The 26,516-nt window shown below is 37.8% G+C and overlaps 1 protein-coding gene across 1 annotated transcript in view; it reads left to right on the forward strand.

Annotated features, from left to right (window-relative positions):
• Positions 1-26,516, forward strand: part of UNC13C (unc-13 homolog C) — a 584,623-nt gene that overhangs the window by 23,043 nt on the left and 535,064 nt on the right. The window contains 2 exon segments of the mRNA XM_087427449.1: positions 17,942-18,244; positions 18,247-21,189. Of these exon segments, the coding sequence (XP_087283575.1) occupies positions 18,199-18,244; positions 18,247-21,189 (2,989 nt within the window). The 5' untranslated portion in view covers positions 17,942-18,198.

Raw genomic sequence — 26,516 nt, forward strand, 5'->3', positions numbered from 1 at the left:
CCTATTGGTGCATATATGTTGGTAAGGTCCTGCAGTTTCTTCAACATATAGTCTCTTTCCTTCCTTAACAGACCCCATATTTACTCAGCCGGATTATGTTGTCACTTTACCCTAGTTATTGGTCTGGAGGTCCCCGGGGGTATTTGTGGTAGATTTTGATGGAGGGTGCACAGATTGTCTTGCAAGTTGGAGACCTCTACATTGTCTATAAGCAAGGGTAGAGCACCAGACGCTAACAGGGAGGAGTGGGCCACTTTTGCAGTCTCAGAGGATTCAGGGGAATCTGAGGATTCAAGAGTTCCAAGTGAATTAACCCAGATGTCCCCATGGCATGACTAACAGTCCCATTTTTGCCAATTAAGGCCCCAAACTTGGCACAGCCAACCTGCCTAAGTTGAGAATTAAACCTTCTCTGGAGCTCTGCCACTCTTATGATTAATTCCTGGGTCTGGTGCTCAGTGTGTTCTGCATCTGCTGCAAGAGATGAGAATTTATTTATATGGTGATATGGACATCTGCTCTCTTCACATTTAGCTGTAGATTAATCACTCTTAGCCTTTCATTGTCTTTCTGCAGTGCATCAAGAGGCCCTAGCAACAGTTATTCTATTCCATACTGCTAATCACTTCCTGTTCTCAACCCCTCAAATACCTTGAGATGTCGTACATACGAGTTCATTCCCTTCCACTGGTATCACACCCTAGTCCACCACTAGGGAATATTTTAACAATTGTGCTGCTACAGTAGACCACAGACTATCAGTTCTCCATATGACATCAGTGATAAGGTCCTCATTGCTAGCCCAACAGAGAGGATCCAGATAAAATATCTCATTTTAGGGTCACTTCCTCAGTGCTCCCTGGGTACCAACTTTCTTAGGTCAGGTTCCCTGAAAAACAGACTATGAAACAGAGATTATACGTGCAGAGCTTCTTTTGGGTTGGGTAGAGGGAGAAGCTGAACCATGATGTATTTGCAACAGATGCCTCAGCCAATCTTACAGGAAGCTCTGATTATGGGATGGTTATTGTATTAAAGCAAGGGGGCTAGGCATTTGAGTACCTACATCAGTTAGTCGTTGGATGTGGGCTGACCCAGAGGAGGGGGAATAACCCCTTGGCCACTGTCATTCTCAGGGAGTGACTCAGCTATATGCCTTTGGCAATGAACACAACACTCTCTGCAGCTGGAGTGACTTAGTCCTGAAGAGGACATCTGTGTGGCACACCACAGCTATGCACACCATTTCTTTCCATTAATTCTGAGGTTAGACTTGGATGCGCGGTAGAAGTGCAAATATTATGGTTGAGATTACCTTGATTTTAATATCAAGGATACACAGAGAATGTACACTCTCTGGGATAGCCCTTCTGTGTCCTTCTTTCTTATAAGGCTCAGAAGTTTACTCAGAGGGCTTTCTCACTGATTCATTTTCCTAAATTATTTTTAAATTTTATTTTTAAAATTTTTAAAAAAATTAGCAGATTGTGGCTCCTGAGTGTCAAAGATAGTCTCTCTAATTTCCCACAGCATTCTTCTGGGTCTTTGCTTTCTAGCTGTCATCAAGGCCTAAGTAAAGGGTTTGGGCTGAGTCAAGGGAACAGATAAACACAGGTACAATGAGAGCCTGAATCTTAATGTGATTTTATGAGAGGGAGGAAGGGCTTACCTTCCTTTGTGAGAAGGGGCTTTGGAACACTTGAATTTGGATAAATAGACATTGTATATTTTTATCTCTGAGCTGGCTAAGCATGTTTAGTTTTAAACTGAAGAAACTTTACATGTATAATTTAGTACTCCATAATAAAAATATAAGAAATTTTTAAAGAACTGAACTGGATATTTTGAATTCTTTACTGGGGGCATGTATTACCTATCGTGTGGAATGTGCTCTATCTTTGCTGAAAAAGTTAAAAAATGTCTTGCTATTAGGCATTTTGAAATAATTTCTTTATAGATTTACTTAAAAGGTACCTTGTGATACAGGAAAAGGATGAAATTGCAGCTCTGTTTAGTAAGACATTAATTTTAATTATAGTTATGTGTCACACCCATTTTACTTGCTTGTATGCTTCAGAGCATAAGTAATTGACTTTAACCCAAGAGTTAGAATCAAATGAATTTCCATTGTGTGAGGAGAATTGCATTGGATCTAACACTCTACAGAGGGAGGGAGGGAGGATACTAATTACGTAAGCATCTAAGGTTTGGTCTGTTACCGTGCTGAGCAACATTCATTAAAATTTAACATTCTCACTTGTACTACAGAACAGGGACACATCTAGAGTTATATACCATCAGTGAGGTGAGAAGAACAGCTAGGAAATCATATCAATAGTCAAGTGTAAAGTTTGTGCTGAGGATTAAGTGAATTTATGTTTTTTAATGTGTATAGTACAATGATGGGAATATTTTAGGACCTACATAAAAATGTTTAATTTTTTGTGGATTTTATTTTCTAAAAGAAGGTGATGACCTCAAGTGAACATTGATGAGGGCCTGAACGAAAATGGTAGCTCTGGGAATGGAAAGGAGGTGTGGAGATTGAGAGAAATTGTAAGGTTAAGGATCATAAGATTTAGAATTGGTTAGAAGTTTGGGGCAAATAAATAGAAGACTCAAAGGTGAACCCGGAGTTCCAGTCTATATAACTAAGGGAATGTTGATTTTGTTCATTAGCAGTATAATAGAAATTTAGAGAACGTTGTAGTTTATGGATGGAAATGAATTTGAAAATATCGAATTTGAGATGTTAATGGTCATTCATACCAAACTGGTTAACACACAAATTGGAATTAATGCTGAGAAGAGAAGCTAGATGCAGACATATTGATTTGGTAGGCAGAAGAAAAGGGAATAAAGGACGTCTGAAAAGGAAAGAGAGGCCAGTGAAGGACCTTGTTGGGGCTTCTTTGTTAAAGTGTAAAAGAAGAATACTTACTTAAACTGTTATCTCACCATACCTTAGACAAAAGTCATAATGGTCCCAGAGCTAGGCCTCGAGAGCAATCAGAAACACAGGCATCCACTGCCTCTGTGGCTGTGTGGTCTCTCATTTCCGCTTTTGACCTCCTGTCCGCATTCTTTGCTTTTTCTGAGAGCATGTTTTCACTGTTCAATTTTTACAAAGATTAAAAGTCGATTGCTCAGGTCACAACTTTATGTCACTTTCTTCTTAAACTCCTGAAAAGATCTGACAGTCTCTATGCTCCAACTCCCAATTCCCAAGAAATAGAACTGATTGGTCCAGTTTTCATTATGTGACCACTCTGGTCAAAATAACTGTGTCCAGAGAGAAGCCATGTTGTCATCGAGATGTATAGAATGATTTAAAGAAAGGCCAAGTGGTTAATCATTTAAGATGCAGCAGAGAGGTTAGGGAAGATTAGGGTTTTATGCAAATATTATTCATGCCCAATAAAAGAGAAATTTTAATAGAGTTCTGGGGCTGAAGCCAACAGTAAGAGGTTGAAGATGACGGGACTCATGAGGAAGTAGAGACAGTCTCCTCCGTGCTTTGGAAGTGTTAGGTAGAAGGTGTGGTAGACTGAGGAGGTAACAACATTGAGGGAAAGCTGAAGGCTATCTTTTGTTAGTTTTTTATTTACATTAGGGTAAGATGTAAACATGCTTATTGCTTAGGTAGATGGACCCATTAGAGAGAAAGAGACTTAAAATGTGAGTAATAGAAGAGATAGTTGTTGGAACATTATCCTAGAAGTGGTAAGAGGTGATTCGATCAAGAGCACAGGAGGAGATATCACCCTTGAAGAGATTCTTTTTTTTCTTAATTGAGATAACATTGGTTTATAACATTGTATAGGTTTCAGGTGTACAGCCTTATAATTAAACTTCCGTGTATACTACAGTGTGCTCACTGCAAAAAGTGTAGCTTCTGTCCATTACCCTATAATTGACCCTCTTTATCCTTTGAGCTCTCCTCCCCACCCCCCTTCCCCTCTGGTAACCACCAATCTGTTGTCAGCTTCTATGAGTTTGTTTTTGTTTTGTTTGTTACATTTGTTTTATTTTCTTTTTCTATTCCATGTATGAGTGAAGTCATACAGTATTTGTCTTTCTCTGAATTATTTTACTTAGCATAATACTCTCAAGATCCATTTATGTTGCTGCAAATAGCAAGACTTCATCTTTTTTTATGACTGAGTAGTATTCCACATCTTTGTCCATTCGTCCATCGATGGGCACTTAGGTTGTTTCCATAGCTTGGCTATTGTAAATCATGCTGCAATGAACATAGGGGTACATATATCTTTTCAAAATAGTGTTTTAGTATTCTTCAGATAAATACCCAGAAGTGGAATAGCTGGATCATATGGTAGTTCTATTCTTGATTTTTTGAGGAACCTCTGTACTGTTTTCCATAATGGCCACACCAATTTACATTCCCACCAACAGTGGATGATAGTTCCTTTTTCTCCACAGCCTCTGCAACACCTGTTATTTCTTGTCCTTTTCATAATAGCCATTCCAACGGGCATGAGGTGATAACTCAGTGTGGTTTTGATTTGCATTTCCCTAATAATCAGTGATGTTGAACATCTTTTCATGTGCCTGTTGGCCATCTATATGTCTTCTTTGCAAAAATGTCTATTCAGATCCTATGCTCATTTTTTAATCAGGTTGTTTGTTTTTTTTGTTGTTGAGTTGTATGAGTTCTTTATACATTTTGGATATTAACCCCTTATTGGATATATGATTTGCAAATATCTTCTCCCATTTGGTAGATTGTCTTTTTGTTTTGTTGATGATTTCCTTTGCTGTGCAGAAGATTTTTATTTTGATGTAGTCCTATTTGTTTATTTTTGCTTTTGCTTCCCTTGCCTGAGGGGACTTATCCAAAAAGATATCGTTAAGACCAATGTCAAAGAGTGTACTCCTATGTTTTCTTCTAGGAGTTTTATAGTTTTAGGTTTTACATTTAAGTTTTTAACCCATTTTTAGTTGATTTTTGTGTATAATGAAGATGGTGGTCTAGTTTCATTTTTTTGCTTGTGGCTGTCCAGTTTTCCCAACACCATTTATTGAAGACAATTTCTTTTCTCCATTGTATGTTCTTGGCTCCTTTGTATTGAATTAGTTGTCTATAAGAAGAGATTCTTAGATCTTAGAGATGTACAGAGAACGTGGAGTGCTGAAATAAAAATCTATCTGAAAACCTATTGTAGTTGTTCCAGTTGGATTACATTGAACCTCTGGACAACTTTAGTCTGTCCTTAGTCAAGGAGGCTTTTCTGTGTCAGCTATATTTCCAAGCAAGTAAGAAAACTGAACCCTGGCCTTTGTAATGAGGCTGAATTTCAGAAGAACCTTGTGTTCCCTAAGCATGCTGTCTTTCTGTTTAGACCTTTATGTCTTGGAGTGCATTGCCCAACTACTTTTTCTGTGTGCCACATGCTCTGAAATGGCACTAAATGGGTGAGTAAAAAAAGACCTAATTTTCAGACAACAATAATTAAACAAGTTTCCACCATTCCAGGAAATTGTTTCTCAGGTACTACTGCCATTATTAACGTACATTCTATATTTTTATTTATATTTATTTATTTACATAGTTTTTATTGGAATAAGATTTCCAAACAGTGAAATGCTCAAATTTACGATGTGAAGAATTTTAAAAAATGAACACGCCTGTTACCCCAATTAAGATGTAGAGTGTTTCTATCCATCCACAAAGTTTTCTCATGTCCCCTTCAAGTCAGTCTCCACCCTTCATAGGCAACAATTTTTCAGACCTCTAGTATCATAAATTAGTCTTGCTTTGAACTTGTTATAAGTGGAATCATAGACTATTTACTCTCTTGTGTCTGGCTACTTCTGCTCAGTGTAATGTTTTTGAGAGTCACCTATAATGGTGATTCATTCTTTCTTTATTGCTGATTAGTGCTCCATTATTTTAATATACTGTAATTTGTGTATCCATTCTCTTCCTGATGGATATTTTCCCACTGTTTGGCTATTAATAATAAAGCTACCATAAAAATTCTTATACAAGTTTGTTTGAGAAAATAAGTCTTAATTTCTCGTGGGTAAATGCTTAGGAATGCAATTGCTGGATTGTAGTATAAGTGTGGGATTAACTTTATGAGAAACTGCTAGTTTCTAAAGTCATTCTTTTACAATGACCTCTTTAATGCATAGAAGTTCTAGCTGCTCCACATCCTCTCCAGCATTTGGTGTAATCAGTCTTTTAAAATTTTAGCCATTTTTGTCTGTATGAAATGGTACCTCATTTTGGTTTTTAATTTTCATTTTCCTGATAATTAATACTATAAGACCACATTTCCATGTGCTTCTTGGCTAGTTAGAAATAAGCCTGAAATTGTCACTAATTACTAACTCATTGTGTTGCCTTTAAGGATGTACTTTTGGCATTAAAGTGAGTTTTTGAACAGATCAAAAGTAATAAAACTGAGCAAAATGAGCTAGCAGCACCTAATCATCTATGAAGAATACTTTGTGGACAGATTTTTATTGAGAAACTCAAAGTGCAGAGCTCTTTAGATTTCATTAATTAGACATGTGGACATCTAATCGATGTACCAAGTTGCCAGCAATATTCTTAATTTCTTGTTATAGATATATTTAGTGTCATTTTAGCATGACGCATTTTTGAAACATTTTATTGTGTAGGCAACTCCTGTAGAAATACAATAATACCTTATAAATTTGAAGTGTACTCTTTCAGAAAGTATGATAATTACTTCATCTTGGAGAGTATTAAATTTGTATCAAGAACACGATAACTCCTTTTCCCTTCCACCCTATTTAGGTCAAGTTCTGTTTATGGTTGAGCGAATTAGTGATAGTTTATGAAATATTTGGGTACATTTATTAATTACTTTTTTTCTTTTTGAAAATTAATTGAACAGCTATTAAATATCAGGCACCCTGATACATTCTATTAGGGAAAACAGATGCAAAAATGAGGCATTATATTACCTCATAATATTGCTATAATAACATAATGCAGCATAGTAAAGGTGTGTGTATACTTCAGAGATTGTATCTATGATGTCCAAATGAACTGTGACACAGATGGAGGGACACATTAACTCTTGCCTGGGCCAACAGGGAGACTTCTGTAGGGAGATATTGCTTGACCTGGACCTAGAATCCAACTTGCCAAGTAAGGAATTTAAGACACTGGCTATCTTCATGAGTTTTGGGTTAAATAACATTTTGTTGGGGTAAGAAAGGGAGTGATAAGGAAGAAAATACATATAAATGAAACCAAACAATGTGCCCCACCAAGAAATGTGATAGATGGATTCACTCTCGTTATCACATGATCTTACACATTTCGCAAACACCCCTAGGAAATAGATAATATCATCCCTGGTTTATACATGAGGAATGTGAAGTCTTTGTGGTCCCAATCCTAGTTTCAGAAATGTTAAAATGTAAAAATATGTGAGTCTTAAAATCAGTAAAATACAATTAAATCATTGTTGTGAGTGTCTTATCCATTCCTTTAGAGTATGCAACATTTTAAAAGAAATAACTATTAACTACATATAACACTACTAATTTTTATCTTCCTTACTAGCCTTCCGGATTAGTGTGATTCTTACTCTACCTTGAAAAAAAAAATTGGGCAATTTGCATTACTCTAAATGAACACAAAGGAGGGACTGTGTTACAAGGGGACCTTCTTGGCTCTCCTACAGTCAGGAAAGGAGTAGGCGTAGAGGAAAGATCTGCTCAGATGGGAATCTTACTATTATTTGTTAATAACAATAACTAACATTTTTGAGTACTTCTCATGTTGCAGGCACTCCTCTAATTATCTCTTACTTAATCCTTACAGCAACATGAGTGAGTTGGTATCATTATTATCTCATTTGTCAGATGAGGAAACTGAGGAAAAAAGAGGTTAAACAGTTTGCTCATTGTGCACAGCTAGTGTGTGGCAGAACCGTGATTCAAAGCAAGCAGTCTGGCTTAAGCCTCCATCCTATGCCCCTCCCCTAAAGTAATGAATGGTGTATTATGGAGCTTAGCTGGGCACCAAATGGAATATGCCTCCTCTTCACCAAGGATGGACGTGCTCCCCAATATAACTGATGTTATCTTATCTGAACAGTGTGACATAGTATGTTTTGGGAACCACACAGAAATTGTTCAAATTCTAGCCCTATCACTCGAGTAAGTCTTGAGTAAGTCACTTAGGGTCTCTGAGTCTTGATTTTCTTGTTTTTAAAATGAGTAATATTTTACCTTGTAAAGTTTTTTTAAGGATTAATCATTTTAACATATTGAAGACAGTAGACATTTCCCATTAGGATGGAGATATCAAAAAGTGTATAGGAAGCACAGGTGGGGGGGGTGTAATTTATTCTCACAGGGATCTGGGGCCTTGCCTTGGCACAGGACACTGGGCTGGTAATGTGTCCAACCAAACTAGTAGGACAGAGACACGGGAAACATTAGAACTAGTAGTAATTTTTGCTCTAGAATGGTGTTTCTCCTCAATGGCTTTCCTTTACACAGCTTAAGTCTCTAGTAAAAATTCCAACACATGTCAAAAATGCTCACAAAGTTTTCTTTAGAAATTCCTTTCAATATCAAAGGACTTTCATTTCCAGAAAATTACAGACATTGACTATAGAGAATCAGGGTAAAAGTCAAATTATTTAAGGCTAGAGTTAGATTACCATATCAGAGAACATTGGGCACAGTGGGAAAATGCCAAACCCTTGGGTGTGATTGCTTTAGAGGAAGGCAGCACAGCATAGGGAGAAAAAAACAGTGAAGTCGGGGCAGGAGACCTGCATTTTTGTTCCGGCTCTGCTGTGTGAACTCAGGCAAGTGTTTTGACCTTTCTGGGTTTTCATTTCGTGCTATGCACAATTTAAGGATTAGTGCTGTTCAAGCTGTATTCTCCAAGCCCTAGGACCCTGTAGAGGGGCTGTATGTGCTGCAGCTCATGTGGAGGCAGCAGGTAAAATGAGACTCCTGCCCTGGTCTCTTAATTCAACCGAAGGAGCTCTGCTTTTATCAGTCGTATTCATTGAGTTTCCACTTCAGATTTTGTTGGGGAAAATAAGGGTGGATTCTGAAAGTAAAACAAACAAACAGAAAAAACCCATGACAAACAACTTGGCTCTGGGATGATATCATTCTAAATTGTTCATCCATGAGCCAGAGTACCTGGTCTCTGCTCTCTACAGGTGAATGGGCAGAAGTTACAGAGGCTGAAAAAGACCTGCAAAGGGTGTGCGGTCTATCTGGGAATTGGGCTGGGCCATGGCCAAAACAGTAAATGGGCAAAGCTTATTCTAGGCTTATCGGGGTCTCATTTCTGGCCTATCCTCCTATTTATTCCCTTTGGTGGTAGACTCTTCCCATCCTCAACCTCCTTGTTGTCTCTGTTCTCCCTCCTACTCTTGAGGAATGTTCTCACAAACCAATTATACCAAGTTACAAAGTAGCAAATAAGCCTTAAAATATAGGGTCCCCTAGGTAAGATTTGTATTTCCACAAGGACCAAAATCTTAAATAAAAGGAATAACGCTCTAATAGTAGAAACTAGTATAGATTCTTATTGATGGAGGAGTTCTTCTTCAAACATACTACATAGGTGACCACCTTTTTCTCTAATTGGTCCTTATGGGCATAGCAGTGTAGCATGGTCATTGTGAGAAAAGACTGTGAAGTCAGTCAGTTTGGGTTGCAATTCTAGCCACATACTTCCCAGCTGTGTAACTTTGGGCTAGCTACCCACGTTCTCAGTTTGTGCATCTGTAAAATGGGGGTCCAGCCCCATGGCTGAGTAGTTAAGGTTCTGAGCACTCCGCTTTGACAGCCTGAGTTTGCAGGTTCAGATCCTGGGCGTGGAACTACATCACTCACTAGCCATGCTGTGGCAGCATCCCACATACAAAAGGAAGACTGGCACTAATATTAGCTCAGAGCTAATCTTCCTCAAGCAAAAGAAGAGGAAGATTGGCAACAGATGTTAGCGCAGGATGAGTCTTCCTCAGTAAGAAAAAAAGGGATTAATAACGGTACCTACTGTAGAAATTATGATCAAATATTAATGTAGTAATCTATACAAAGCACTAAAGACAGTGTCTGGCATATGATAGACATTAAACACTGGAAAAACATATACAAAAGCTATTTGGTAAATAGTTTAGAAGAATAATTAAGGACTAAATATCATGGTGCAGACTATAAGGACTATAGGAAAAAGAAAAGGTGACTTAGTAGTTAAAGAAACTTTTGTGGAAAATATTAGACTAGATCTATCTTTTAAATTATTGAGACCAGATTAGCTGGAGGACATTCTAGGCAGAGTGAAAAACAAGTATAAAATAAACAATGAAAGAATAAGCTTAGTGGATCCATGGAACCATGAAGTGGCCCAGAGTAGAGGGTATGCAATAGTCTGTAGTAGGAGACTGAGAAGATGAAAATGATGGAAAATAAAATTAAGGAATATTAGGTAGAAATCAGTTCATGGGGTGGTTTGGAATGGTGGAGAATATTACTTTAGGAGGCCAGTAAACTACTGCAATATTAAAGGTCTAAAGTAAGGAGCATGTAAATTATTATAGTGAAGGAACCAAGCTTCGGAGTCAGGAGACACAGGCAACTACTTTAGCATCTATGAGGCTCATCATTCCTAGCCAAAACTGGAGATAATACCCTTACAAGGTCACCATGAAGATCATGTGAGTTGATACATACAAAAGCACTTTGTAGATTCAAAAGTGCTTATAGAAATATTGGTACTAGATGTCATTGTTTACTCCTAAATCAAAGCAGCAACAATGGAAGTGAGTAAAAATGTAGATGAGCTGTAGATGGATGAAGAAATTCACAAAATATCTAAATAGCTAGAATTAAAAGGACATGAATCTTTTAGGTTTCATTCTTGGGGAAATGGATCTTTCTGTTTATTTTTTAAAAAGAATTTATTAGCTTAGGATAAACCTCTTCATCCCTTTCTGGTTTGATTATTTTTGTTGGAAAATTTTTAATACATATTGGTTTATTGTTTTTCCCTTGACATCAGGCAAAAAATGAATCTTTCACAGGAACATCATTTCATATGTTACTGTTTCAGCAATTTTCATTGTCACAGTCATCCCTGTGACCATCAGTTACATTATACATACAATCCTTTTACTATTTCATAGGAAAAAGATATATAAAACAGGTATAAATCTGCTTTGACCCAATAAAGACAATCTAAAAGATGCTTCTTAAAACTTGATCTGTGATAACAACTTATTTTCTCATCACCTGCCTTGTCCCAACTACCGGATGCTTCCTCTTGTCAGTCCTTGTGGATCCTCACTAGCTGTTGGTGTGGCTAGCTTTCCCTTCCATCTCCAGCTACCCTGGTCTTCTCCTTTGCTGTGCTTTAAGGATCCTGTTTATAAAGTTATCTGTTCATTTTGCTGGCCAATGCTGTTTTCCACTGGGGCCTTCTTGCTCTTCTTTGTTTTTGGCTCCTTCTCTGCAGCAGCAGCTCTTCCCACCTGATGAGAAGTTTCTTTCAGTCAGCTACCTTCCAAATCACCAAGAATTTGCTGTTGAACAGATATATGGTGAACCATGTCTATGCATTTCTCTTTTATTTATTTTTGGAAAATTTCTTTTAAACCAGCAATCATATAATATAGGGTATTTACTGCTGAGGTGCTGTGCAATGAGAAGCAGAGGCTTTCTTACTATCTTCTGGTGGGGGATTAATTATCATCCTAACACAGTCCAGGATGCTTAACACATACTCAGTGCAAGTGAAGGAGCAGTTAAGAGTGAGGTTACTCAACTGGGCTAGGAGCACGGATTAAGCACATAATAGAAAATAAGTCAGAAACTCAAGTGATAAGCATGGGCTTCCTAGGCCAAAGGGGGGAATTCGGGAGACAGAGTCAGGGACTATAAGACAAGCATCATGCTTAAGCAGAGAGGGCAGGACTTGGGGAGGTGACCTATTAGGGATGTATCAGATTGCGTCTCCTTGTCTTGTCTCTCTCTCTTGCAAGTTAACACCTAAATACCCAGTTTACCTACTTTACTGCATTTGGTAAGGAACATAAAATTGTTTATTGATCTGAAAATGCTTTAACTTAATTCTGGTAATGATTTAGCAATAAATTGCTGACTGTTTAAAGGTTCATTAGCTCTTTTATCCCACAAGGGCATCTAGCTTTATAGTCCTATTAAATAAGTCTCACAAAAGGAATTTAACATACCTGTAAAAATTATTTTACTCCCCATTCAACTCTTATATTAGTTTCAGAGTTTATACACTTACAGTCCAAATCTGGGGCTTGGAGTAAAGGTTGTGTTGCTTGTTAATTGCGTTGTCTAAGTCAAATTTCCTAAAAGCTCTAGACCTCAGCTTCCTTATCTGGAAAATGATAATACTTATTTCACACAACTATTATTGGAAAAAAATGAAATAAATTTTAGAAAATTATGTACACAGTGCTTGGCACATAGTAAGTAATATATAGGTATTATTACTAAGGCTTCCCATAACAACATAGTCTAGTATTTTAATCTCTCTCAAAGATCTCCTTCCCAACCCCTAAATCTTACCCCTAAATTTTGTTACCAAAAATAATGTGTGGCTGTGTAATTAAAGGTAACACAACTAGAGGGTAAGTATGAGATTTGAAATCAAGTAGTTGAGAATCATGTGATGTTATCCTGGTCTCCTCCCATTTCCTCAACCCCACACCCAACCTGGCCTACCTTTCACCAATACTGATTTTGTCCTGATCTGGGCTATTTCCATTAAAAAAATTAAACTTCAGAGAGGGGAGTAAGTATGTGGGTTTATGTGGGGTGGGTGTTAGGACATGTGTCAATTTCCACTGATAATATTCACTTTACATGCAACTGGGAGCCTCATAGACTCCAGGACTAAAGACCAAGGTATTTTTTGCTTTAGTTATATTTCCTAAAGCTCTGGATGAACCTATTGGAAGGGAGAGATACATGGTGCATTCACCAGCTGTGTAATTTTGGCCACATCTCTTTAAACCTCATATTTCCTCATCTGTAAAATGGGCATAATAATACTTTCTTCAGAGAGTATCTATGAGGATTAATTGGGGTTGTTTAATTTTCTGGAGCATAACAGGTGCTTATTAAATGTCAGCTTCCTTCCCTACCCTGGTTGCTTGTCTGAAGGAAGTTCCACAGTTGATATTTGAGACTCACTAACACTGCTGCTAAGGCAGCTGTGGTTTTATGATGGTAACATACACACAGATACACACACACACACACACACACAGAAGAAAGGAACCAGTAACTGGGAAGGTGAGATTTCAATATTGGAAAGTTGTCGCTGGACCGTATAGCTGTAAGGCATCTTCTATTTCCCTTCCAATTGCTTCTTTAGAATGTCTTTGTTCTTCTTCTTATCCTCCAACTGAACAGGATTCCAAGGTTGCCTCTTACTTCTGTCCACCTTAATTCCACAACAGATACCGCCCAATTAATCTTCTGTAAATACTTCTTGCATCTTTTCATTACCCTTCCCAGTACTAATGACAACGAATATTACTCAGCTTGGCTGTGTTCTAGGAACTTTATATGTGTTAACTCATTTAAACCTTACAACTATCCTTTGAGGAGATATTATTTCTATCCCAGTTTAATAAATGGACAAATGAGGGCAGTGTAGAAGTTAACTTTCTCAATATCACACAGCTGATATATCTCAGATTCCAATGCAGGTAATCTGGATCAAGAGGCCGTGCTGAACATGCTGAAAACCAATAGCCATTAGAGCCTCCTCATCAGATGGAACTTCTCAGCCTAACTATCAAAACTTTCCACATTGTTACCATTTTGCCCATCCAAACTCATCTCCCTGGAGTCCCCATCTTTCTCCAAGGTGAATGCTTCTCCATCTTTGGACGTGACATGAATGTTTGTGATGCCTGCCTTCTGCTCACACTGCATCTCTTCCTCTGGATTGTTTAAGGCCCGGTTCAGCCAGTTCAAGCTTCTTGGAATATTTATCGTCTATCTATTAGTTCATGGGTTTATTATTTGTCCATTCTTTCATTTGTTTATATATTTATCCATTTGTCCAACAAACATCACGAGTCTACTACATATCAAGCACTATGAATATTTAAAATTAAATAGAACACAGTCCCTGCTCTTCAAGAGTTCACAGTCATATTTGAGAGAAAGAGACATATATAAACCATTTCATATCAATAATTATTATATTGTGAAAGTTACCATAACAAATGTATATTGAAGGTGTTGTGGGAGCACAGAGGAGGAAGTGCCGACTCTCGCAAGGTCAAACAAGCTGATGCTGATCCCTACTGGATCTAAGATTTACAGATATTCTAGAGATATTCGTGAGAGAGACATGTAGGGGCAGAGGGAAGGGAAAAGGAATGGGGGCAGAAGAAACAGCATGGAAAAAGGCACATTGTTGAGGCAATATTATGGCAATCAGGGAACTGTTACTATCCCAGCGCGACTGGGGCAGCTGTACTTGTCGGAGTGACAGGAAATGAAGCTGTTAAAACTGGCAGTATTTTAAGTAGGAGGATTTATATATTTTAAAATATATTAATTTTAGAGAGGAGGATTTGAGAAAAGGGCCAAATTAGAGTTAGGATGGCAATATGGGATACAATTGTGATAGTCCAGATGAGAAATTGTGGAGTTCAGAACTAAGGCATTACTAGTGGGATGAGGTGACTTACTCATATCAGGTGTAGTTATGGGATGGATCATATGGAATCTAGAATGATTCCTGGGTATGTGTCCCAGGTAAGTGGATAATTAGCCAGCCCTAGCGGTAGTGGTTAAGATTTGGGGAGTGCTGCAGCCCAGGTTCGTTTCCTGGTCAGGGAACCACACCACCCATCTTGTTGGTTGTCATACTGTGGCAGCTGTGTGTTTCTGTGATGCTGAAAGCTATGTCACTGGTATTTCAAATACCAACAGGGTCACCCATGGTGGACAGATTTCAGTGGAGCTTCTAGACTAAGACAGACTAGGAAGAAGGATGTGGCCACCCACTTCCAAAAAATTGGTCATGAAAACCCTGTGAAGAACAGCAGAGTATTTTCTGATATAGTGTGGGAAGAAGAGAGGATGACAAAAAAAGACTGGGCAGGGTTCTGCCCTGCTGTACTACAGTGTTGCCAGGAGTAGGAATCAACTCGAGGGTACTAACAACAAAAGTGGAGAATTATGATGATATTAATTGAGATTAATAATTCAAGAAAACAACTTGGGTTTGGATGGAGTTTAATTTTGGACAACCAAGTGAAGATATTTAGTAAGTGGCTGAAATGTGAGCCAGTTCTTTTTTTTTTTTTTTTTAATGAGTTTGTAGATAAGTATGCATCCCTGAAACCGTCACCACAATCTACGCCATAAACATATCCATCATCTCCGAAAGCTGCCTCCCACCTTTCCTTCTTTATTTATTATTATTTTGTAGTATGAAAATTTAACATAAGATCTACCCTTTTAGCAAAAATTTTGTGTATACAAGACAGTATTATTAACTGTAAGCACTATGCTGTATAGTAGATATTTACAACTTATTCATCTTGCGTAAATGAAACTTTGTACGCTTTGGGCCAATTCTTCAATAAATATTTATTGAGTACTTATTATGTGTGCTGGGTTCAGGATGTTTAAAATTGAACAAGTCATAGTTTTACCCTTCAAGTGGGCATAGTTCAGTGGATGGGGACAGAAGTGAGATTAAAATACAGAAGAATTCTAATTACCTATGAACTGGGTTGTGGGAGAGTGTGGTAAAGGGAGAGAAAAGCTCAGTTTGGGTGGTTAGTGAAGTCTTTACAGGACGAATGATTTTGGAATTTAAACACAAGAGAGGGCTTGACATGAATGATATTCTAGGTAGAGAGAACAGAAAAGTTACTGAGGTGTGAAGGAGCATGGAGCCTTAGAGAATAACAAATCATCCTATGTAGTTGGAACATACAGCAATTGAGTCTATTAGTGTAACAGTGGACTCATGCCCTTGGGTTTGTGTTTTTGAGGCAGGGTTTCAATTCAGGATGAGTATTCCTACTCAAAATTTTTCCAAAGTTATTACTTAGAACAATAGTTCTGAACTAGTAATGCAGGTCAGGAAGTCTAGACACAGTTTCATGAAAACATCAGAGGCATCGACAAAATCACTGCTTTCATTTAGACAGAAAGTAAGCATTTGTTTCTAGATTTGGGAGACCCAGGATCCTGGATTGAGTGATTAGTGCAACAGTTTATTCTACCAAACTTAGTTTTAAAATAATTTATCTACCCTACTACTACTTAACTTTCCAAAATCTTTTCTCCACGAGGAGAGGTCACGTAAGGGTATAATAAATATTTTTTGAATTTAATTCAGGAGTCAATTTCTTGACATTTTTTATAGTAGAAAATAGGTACTGGCTTGTAATTGTGCATGAATACCAACTTGTTTCAGACAAGAGGAATTAGACTCTGACAGCTTATGAAACCCAGAAGACATGGACTTCTTTAGTGTCAGTCTCTTTCTCTCCTCCGTCTTTTTGTTTCTCTTTCTCATATACATTGTCCTGTCTCTTGTGAAGCTTGGCTCGTGGCCAGAGAATGTATTCCCCAAGTCCCTGCAGAGACTGAGGGCAGTGAAAATGGCAGATTTCCAAGTGGAGGAAGCTGAAAAAGAGTCAATCAGCTCCTGAAACAATGTGCAGTTTATGATGCATTCTTTAGAGAATTAAATAGATTATATTTGTACCCAAATATGTAGTCCAGTGTCAACAAAGTCTTTGAGCTGTTAACCATTATTCTGGGATATATTTCAACAATAAAATAGTAAGTTCAATTCTACAAAATTGTACTTGAATACCTACCACATACAAGGCATTATGCTAGCAAACCGGGGAGATTAATGTAGACTTTCTCCTCCTCCCCTTCCTCCTCCTCCTTCTTCTCTTCTTCACATAATTCAAGATACTAGCTATCATAAAGAGTATTAACTTGAGTGATCTTTTGCATTATAAGACACCAAATCATAGGATAAATTATGTGACCACTTCTTGATTATCCGTAGGCATATTTTCTTTGTGGCACAATTCCTTTTTGTGAATTGGTACCCTATCTCCAGTCATGGTCCTAACCCTGGGGATGGGTGTCCTGCCATCTGCCACAAGGCTGCACTAGTTGATTAGAATGGCTCTGCTCTCTCAAGTCACATCCTCTGAAAACTTGGATATTATCTACATTTTCAATATTTTCCTATTGTATTTTTATCATTGTTACGATGCCTAACTTTATATAACCTCCTATTTTTTTCAACTCATGATACTCTATTGACAAATTTGATGGCTATATAAGATGTATTTTCTCTTGGTCTTTACTTCATCCTATGAAATATTTCTTACTTGTATTACTTCAATCATTATTTAAGAAATTCCCAGTCATTGAATACCTATAAAAGTAAAAGATTATTTGAATAAGAAAAGGTCTTACATATATGGATAACAATAATTTGATGAATTTTGTCTGGGGTGGGGGGAATACATTTAAATTTAAATGTTTGTGTTTGTGTAAATAAATGCAATTTTAGGAAAGGAAATAAAGTGGAAATGATAATACCATGCAGTTACTATAGCTTTTTAAATTTGCCTGTCATCTTACACAACTTGTTCTAAATAATCATTGTTACCTTTTGTTACTGTTTCAATTGTGTCCCCCTATAAGTGATTTAGGAAAAAATATATATAATTTAAACATACTTATTGGTCCTGGCTTGCTTTATAGTTCTTTTAAAAGTGTGTGTCGAAAATCAGATATTCCCCTGCTCCCTCTGCAATTTTTCACACATTGTATATCTTGAAAACTTTTGGAAAATGTTAGAAATGGGATAAATCTAGAATTGAATTCTGACATTCATTTTAACATTCCTTTCTTTTAGACACTACATGAAGTTATGTGGAAATGAGAGAGACTCGTGAAACCCCTTCTCCAAGAGAGAATGTCTTTCATAAATGGAGCTTTGCTTCTGGTTTTCACAGGACATTGACACTGTGGCAGAGCCACACCTACCCTTCCTGCTATTTTCAATGATTCACAGAACATCTGAACAGTGATGCTTGCCTTGGATTTACAGATTTCCATCCTGATACCTTGTTTACTTCTTTGGGGCAGAAAAGCTTGCATTAATTGCTCTCCATGGTGGCTAATCTTTTCAAGACCCTGATTTTACCTTACATACACAAGTTTGCAAAGGAATGTTTACAAAGAAATTGGGTAATACAACCAAAAAAAAAGAGAATCGTCAGCAGAAAAGGGATCAAGACTTTCCTACTGCTGGCCTGACCAAAACCCCCAAACTTTCTAATACCTTGAAAAGCACAGTAAAGAAAATTGCAAAGTGTTCATCCACTCGCAACTTATCCACTGAAGAAGACGAGGCTAACAAAGAATTTTCCCTCTCACCAACATTCAGTTACCGAGTAGCTATTGCCAATGGACTACAAAAAAATATTAATGTAAGCAACAATGATAATGAACATCTGCCTCAAGAGTTATCTTCAATTGAGAGTTCCTACTCAGAATCACTCAATGAACTAAGGAGTAGTGCGGAAAACCAGGCACAGTTAACACACACAATGCCAGTTAGACGCAATAGAAAGAGTTCAAGCAGCCTGGCACCTTCTGAGGGCAGCTCTGATGGGGAACGCACTCTACATAGCTTAAAACTAGGAGCTTTACGCAAACTAAGGAAATGGAAAAAGAGTCAAGAGTGTGTCTCTTCAGATTCAGAGTTGAGCACAATGAAGAAAACCTGGGGAATAAGAAGCAAATCTTTGGACAGAACTGCCCGAAACCCAAAGACAAATGCTCTGGAGCCAGGATTCAGTTCCTCTGGCTGTATTAGCCAAACACATGATGTCATGGAAATGATCTTTAAGGAACTTCAGGGAATAAGTCAGATCGAAACAGAACTTTCTGAACTACGAGGGCATGTCAATGCTCTTAAGCATTCCATCGATGAGATCTCCAGCAGTGTAGAGGTTGTACAAAGTGAAATTGAACAGCTACGTACAGGGTTTGTCCAGTCTCGGAGGGAAACCAGAGACATCCATGATTATATTAAACACTTAGGTCATATGGGTAGCAAGGCAAGCCTGAGATTTTTAAATGTGCCTGAAGAAAGATTTGAATACGTTGAAAGTGCGGTGTACCAAATTCTAATAGATAAAATGGGTTTTACAGATGCACCAAATGCTACTAAAATTGAATTTGCTCAGAGGATAGGACACCAAAGGGACTGCCCAAATGCAAAGCCTCGACCCATACTTGTGTACTTTGAAACCCCTCAGCAAAGGGATTCGGTTTTAAAAAAATCGTATAAACTCAAAGGAACAGGTATTGGTATCTCAACAGATATTCTCACTCATGATATCAGAGAAAGAAAAGAGAGAGGAATACCATCCTCCCAGACATATGAGAGCATGGATATAAAGCTGTCTACTCCAGAACCCAAAATCAAGAAAAACAATTGGCAGTCACCCAATGACAGTGATGGAGAGCTGGAATCTGACCTCAACAGAAACAGTTATGCTGTGCTTTCCAAGTCAGAGTTTCCAACAAAGGGAAGTGCTTCCAAGTCAAGTTCAAAATCGCACAATGCCAGAGCCAAGAATAAAACTGCTAGTAGCAGCAGAATCTCGAGTAAATCAGATTATGATAAAATTTCTTCACAATTGCCAGAATCGGGTAACTTGGAACGACAAATCACAACCCATTATGCAGATGCAACGACCCTCTGGCATTCACAGAGTGATTTTTTCACTGCTAAACTTAGTCGTTCTGAATCAGATTTTTCCAAATTGTGTCACTCTTACTCAGAGGATTTTTCAGAAAATCAGTTTTTCTCTAGAACTAATGGAAGCTCCCTCCTGTCATCTTCAGACCAGGAACTTTGGCAGAGGAAACAGGAGGGCACACCTACCTTGTATGACAGTCCTCAGGATCAAGGTTTGAATGAGGTTGTTCAGGGTGTCCAAGGGCAGAGTAAAATTGAGAACACAGAAACTGTGGATAGCGGAATGAGTAATGGCATGGTATGTGCATCTGGAGACCAAAGTCATTACAGTGATTCTCAGCTCTCTTTACATGAGGATCTTTCTCCATGGAAGGAATGGAATCAAGAAGAGCAAGGAACTGATTTAGGTTTAGATTCATCCACCCAGGAAGCTTTCTACTATGACACAAACAGTCTATCTGATCAACAACTAGATGTTTACAATAAAGACCTAGAAGACTTGGGAAAGTACCACAGTGACCTTCAGGATGACTCTGAGAGCTATGATTTAACCCAAGATGACAATTCATCTCCATGCCCTGGGTTGGATAATGAACCACAAGGCCAATGGGCTGGCCAATATGATTCTTATCATGAGGCTAATTCTAATGAGTTGTACCAAAATCAAAACCAGTTGTCTATGATGTATCGAAGTCAAAGTGAATTGCAAAGTGATGATTCGGAGGAAGCCCCACCGAAATCTTGGCATAGTCGGTTAAGCATTGACCTTTCTGATAAGCCTTTCAGCTTCCCAAAATTTGGATCTACACTGCAGAGAGCTAAATCAGCCTTGGAAGTAGTATGGAACAAAAGCACACAGAGTCTCAGTGGGTATGAGGACAGCGGCTCTTCCTTAATGGGGAGATTTCGGACATTGTCCCAATCAACTGCAAATGAATCAAGTACCACCCTTGACTCTGATGTCTACACAGAGCCTTATTACTACAAAGCAGAGGATGAGGAGGACTACAGTGAACCAGTGGCTGATAACGAAACAGATTATGTTGAAGTGATGGAACAAGTCCTTGCTAAGCTAGAAAACAGGACTAGTACTATTGAAACAGATGAACAAATGCAGGAATATGATCGCCCTTCATATGAAACACCTTATGAAACCCCACAAGATGAGGGTCATGATGGGCAGGCAGATGATGTGACTAGTGAAGGGGGCTTAGAACCCTTAAATGAGACACCAGCTGAAAAGGAAATAAAAGAAGATGAAAACCAAAACATCCCTGAACAGCCTGTGGAAATCACAAAGCCAAAGAGAATCCGTCCCTCTTTCAAAGAAGCAGCTTTAAAAGCCTATAAGAAGCAAATGGCAGAATTGGAAGAGAAGATCCTGGCAGGAGGTACTCATATTTAAATGCTACATTATGAGTTAATTGTGTTTGAACAATGCTTCTTTAGAGCATGTTCTGTGTTTACTCTTGGGAGAAAGAATTTACTTGCAAGGAATTTGCACGTTTATTTTGAGAAGGATTTTATTTTACTTAGACAGCTCCACCAACAAGTTGGGCTTGATAGTTTAAAATCAAAATATTTTCAAATAGTTCATACTAAAATGAACCCTACACTCTGTGGACCAAGATTTCTCTGCTAGTATTAGGCATAGACTTCATTTCATATTAAGCAACTTTGTGGCATCCGTTATCAAAGAAAGGATGAGTGAAATCAAAGAGCAGGGTGGGGTCTACTTCTTGGTTCTATTAGGTTTATAGGGATGGGGAGAAAGGGACAGTTAATCTTAAAGAATTAGGAAAGATGCACTCCCACACTTACCACTCCTCTTTCCATCAAGTCTACACTTTGGGGCCTGCCAGTAGCGAGAGCTGGGTCTGCACAGCCAGCCCTAACCAGTCCCAAGGAGGCCCATAGCCTCCCTCATTACCTACTGATGCAGCTGAGGGAGTGAAATGGAGCCAAAATCCTAGGCCATGCCTGAGTGGTCACCAGTCACTCTCTGAGGAGGAGTCAGTAAGGGGGTAGAGTTGAGAAGTTTCCTCCTAAAGAGTGAAGTAGAAGTCTCTTGCCTATTATGGAAATGAATCAAGTACCTTATCTAACAATTTTACTTGATCTCTTGGGGGAACAATTTTGGATCATGCACTTTTGAAAAGTAGCTGCACATGAATGAAACATTTGTTGACTTTTTATTTCTCACTCAAACTTCATCTGAACTTACCTCACTCTCTTACGGTTTATTTTGTTTATATGCTTATCACTTTGCATCTTTGAGACGGTTTGATATTATCTCAATTTTAATGAGTTATGCATTGTTAATGGTTTCCGTGATTATTGCATTTTCATCTTTAAGATATTTACTCTACATAATATTTCATAAAAGTATATATTTGTGTGATCAAGTGTTATTTGCTATTATGATATAATATACTAATTTCTACAGCCAGTAACTGATTATGATTTCTTTGTCTTGACCAAAATTGTGATCAGACACTACTCCAAACTGGCAATTTTCTGATTGATATGGGTGGATTCTTGAATAATCAGATAGCTTTATTGTTAAACTGTTTCAGGCCCTAAGACAATTGAAATAACAATTAGGATTCTCTGCTCTAAAATTCTGTCTTATGAAACAGCACATCCTATGTATTTTATTTAAAGAGCAACATAAGTCAAGGGGATCTTGGGTGCATTGGCTATGATTTTTTTTTTGTTAATTTTTTCAGGGGAGAGTTCCCAACTACATTTAAAACTGATTTGAGAGTGCAAAGTAGTCAAATTATTTGTAAATATAATTCATCTGGGAATAATATCTATCTTATTTCAGAGTGAGTTTTAATAGTTAGATATCTTTATTGCTGAAACTCAGCTGATAGTTTCTTGATATACAGGCCAGCAGCTTGATATTGTGTATTATTTACTGTGGATTCACAGAAGTCTGCTCAAAGGCATATTAGGACTTCACAGTATGTGTGTGTGTGCATGCGCACGTGCACACACACCTGTCACGTAAGAGATGAATTTTTCAATGCCAATTGGTTCAGGTATCCAAAACGTCAGGCAATATTATGAACAAGACAAGACTATAAGTTTCACAAAAAAAATGGCTCTTCATCAACTTTAAAAAAATTCCAAATTAGCAAACCTCTGCAAAGTAGATTGTTGCTGGTGATGACCCTTCAAATAGCTAACAACCCTAGTCATCCAGTGGCACTTATCCTTAGAAAACATAGATATACTTGGTCATCCATACACTACCAATTTAAGAATCCTAAAATAGGTAAAACAATCTTGTGCCATAAACCTGACAAACCAGGGCTGGTGACAGAGGACTCAGAACCCTGCACCATCTTGGAGCTTGGCTTGTTATCCTGTGAGCCTGGTTATCCTGTGAATGGAGGCCATTGAGTATCATCTATCCTAGAGGAAATCAGATACACATCTTTAAGATGATCTTTGGTTGCTTGAAAGGCACCAGATTGACGACCTAGGAGGCTGCAGTAGCCTAGATTTTAAAGGCCATCTCCTCTCCCCTTGGCAGCTGTCAGGCAGTTGTCCCCCTCCTGTGCCACCAATATGCCTCAGGAGGAAGGGCAGCGAAAGTTGGACATTTTTCAGGCCCCTTCCCTGCTCAGAGCATCCCAATGAGGTGCCAATTGTCATGGTGGATTTGGTGCCCGTGGCCATCTGCTTACTGGGCTTTGGGCAGATGCCAACAGATTTTTCTCTCTATGACTACCCAGTCACCATTAGGTAGCAGTGCTGTCTTTTCTCCATTACTAACCCTGCAAGATTGGACCATAAGCTCTTCCTGTAAACTCTGTGAGATGCTATTCCTCTGACAAAGGCTGATGAAATTATAAGCTCATAAATTTGAATTATTTATTTCAACTTTTGTCTTCAGGATTCTGCTAAAGAGGGATTTTAGAGACCTCAACGTTTACTTATATGCATATTTGGCGATAATGTTTCTGAGAACCTCACCTTGGACAGCATACTGGTGGGAAAGACATCTTAGAGTATGTGTAGCCAGAAACTCCATAAGGTTATATTCTTCCCTTGTTGCTGGACCCCGCTGAGTGGCACCTTTTGTGTAGCTGGCCTGAACCCCACACCATAATGGTGACTCTCTGATCCCCCATCTCCAGTCCTGCACAACCTGTCAACTGGAATTAACTATTGTCTCCTCTGAATTCCCATATACCAGCCTCTTACGGCATGGGCTTCCACCTTATATAATGACAGTTTATATGCATTTCTTATTTTCTCTTCTAAACTGTAATCGAGAGGTGAGAGGTCTTGTCTTTTTCATTCTTTCATTTGCACTGTGCCCTGATCAATGCTTTATCCAGAGATGGCACTGAGTTAATATGTGATGGACAAATGCCTGAATCAAGAGAAGCAGGATACTAAATAAAAAGCACAAGCTTCGAAGTCAAATCCAAATCCAAGCTATGGGATGACTATGACTTTATCTCCTGAGAATTCAGAAGTATGGTTAGAGATAAAAGCTTATTATTGAGCATTACTATATACCAGGTACTTTCAGGCAGTTTATCTGTTTTTTGTTTTTTCACTTCTTACAACACCCCTATGAATCTAATTCCTTATTATCCCGTTTTATAGGTGAGGAAACTGAGATGCTGAAAACTTACATAGCTTACTCAATGTTGTACAGCCGGTACGGGATGGATCCAGAATTAAATGGATGGTTATTTTCATTATTTAGAGCAGCCATATGCTTACTTCAAAGGTTGTTTTATTCATGTTTTAAGATGGAAAAACATGATTAAAGATGGAGGGAAGCATTAGCCACAAGGTTTATTCCAACTAAAGGATTTTCATGTGAAAACAGTAATAATATGAAAGGCACTGAGGTTTTGGTATGAGATCGTTCATTCTCAGTTTTTCTACTTCAAATACTTAGTTCCTCTTATAAATTAAGGCTTCTAGAGCCCAATAAATACTGTACAACAGCAGCTTGAAGGATGATGTATTTGAAGTCTGAGTACACTTTACCTGGAATTAGAGTCTAAAGTCAGTTTGAAGCAAATTTTTCTGGCAGAAGAACAAAAACCTTGTTTTGTTTTGAAATGCCATTCCCAGCGTGTCTGTAGATTCTGAAAGAGACTGTGACATCTATAGTTAGCATAATTACCAATATTTTTATCATGGTGTGCATTTTGTTTTCTAAATAGTTATAGAATATTTTGCCTCCCAATTAGGATATGTAATTAAATGTAAAAAATTTTCCTAAGGTTGTTACTTTATAGTATTAGACCAGTGGTTCCATTCTGACTGGTTGTTATAATCATCTGGAGAAATTTTGTAGTTGTTGTTCTCATGGTGGTATTGCAAAACTACAAATTATTAGGATCCTGGCACTGAAAATGTTGATTTTGTGGTCCTATAATGGGGCCCACAGATATGTATCGTGTTATTGATGAATTATATGTAAATAAATTTATCCCATTTAGCCCTTGTAAATAAAACAACAACCACACACACACATACAAATAAAAACATAGTGAAACAAAATCCTGACAATTCCAAAGTGGAAAGTAAAATAGCTCCTCTCATTCTTCAGAGAAAGAGCATTCATTTCAGACACTCTATATACATAAATATACATGTACCTCTTTTCTTTTTCATTTAGCACAAATGATATAGTGTCATGTATTCATGTTGTTCTATGTCTTGATTTTTTTCTTGTAATATATATTTGAAAGATCTTTCCATGTTATTACCTATGGCATTCTTTTCAATGACACAAAGATTTCCACCACATAGTTTTTGCATAATTTATTGACTCAGTCCCTTATCATTGAACAGTTGGGTTTCTTACAAACTCATAAACAATGCAGGCCTATCTTCTATCTTTGAGCAAATGAGATAGCATGTGTAAACTTCTAGATGTGGAATTATTGGGCCAATGATTTAGTCCAGTTTAAGAGACTTACGAACTCATGAATTCTAGGTCAATTCATAGCACCTATCATAGTCGTAAGTTTACATTGTTATATGATATTTGTATCATGATTATTTGATTATTGTAGATCTCTGCTACTAGACTAGATTGTAAAGTCAATGAGTGAATTTTTGTTTTCATTGCTGCTGTTATGTCAGAGCCTGAGTCAGTATCTGGCATAGAGTAAATGCTCAATAAATATTTGTTGACTAGATAAATAAATGCTAGCCTCTTCCCTAAGGTGCTGGGCTATCTAATTCCATACAAGGCAGAAAACTCTAGGAATTCAAATAGACTTTAGTTTTATTTCTTTCAATCAAAAAGATGTTTTTTGATTATATACATTTTAATATAGTACAATAAGGGAAGCATGATTAAGAGTGAAAACATGACTTTTCCCCACTTCAGCTCAGTTAATCACATCTATGAGAAGGCTAGATATTCTTTCCACGATGATGTAACCTACACATCTCCAAAAACTTAGTTGAATTACTTACATTCCAAGCTTAATGTTTAAGAAAACTAAATATTTCAGCAAAGTTTTGGGGCCTTGCTGGCCCAAATTTATCAAGAGGTGCTTCTCAAACTTTAGAATGCCTCTGACCTCACCTGCCGAGAGTCCAGGTCAGGAGCAATGGGCTCTGCCTTTTTCACATGCTCCCTAGGTGCTTCTGATGCAAGTGATCATTTGAGTACATTTGAAGAGTACTTCTCAACTCTGTATAGCAAATATTTCACCTGTCCACA

This window comes from Ceratotherium simum, chromosome 3, assembly GCF_057802395.1.
Source record: "Ceratotherium simum simum isolate JZ-2026a chromosome 3, ASM5780239v1, whole genome shotgun sequence".
Classification (NCBI taxonomy): Eukaryota; Metazoa; Chordata; class Mammalia; order Perissodactyla; family Rhinocerotidae; genus Ceratotherium; species Ceratotherium simum.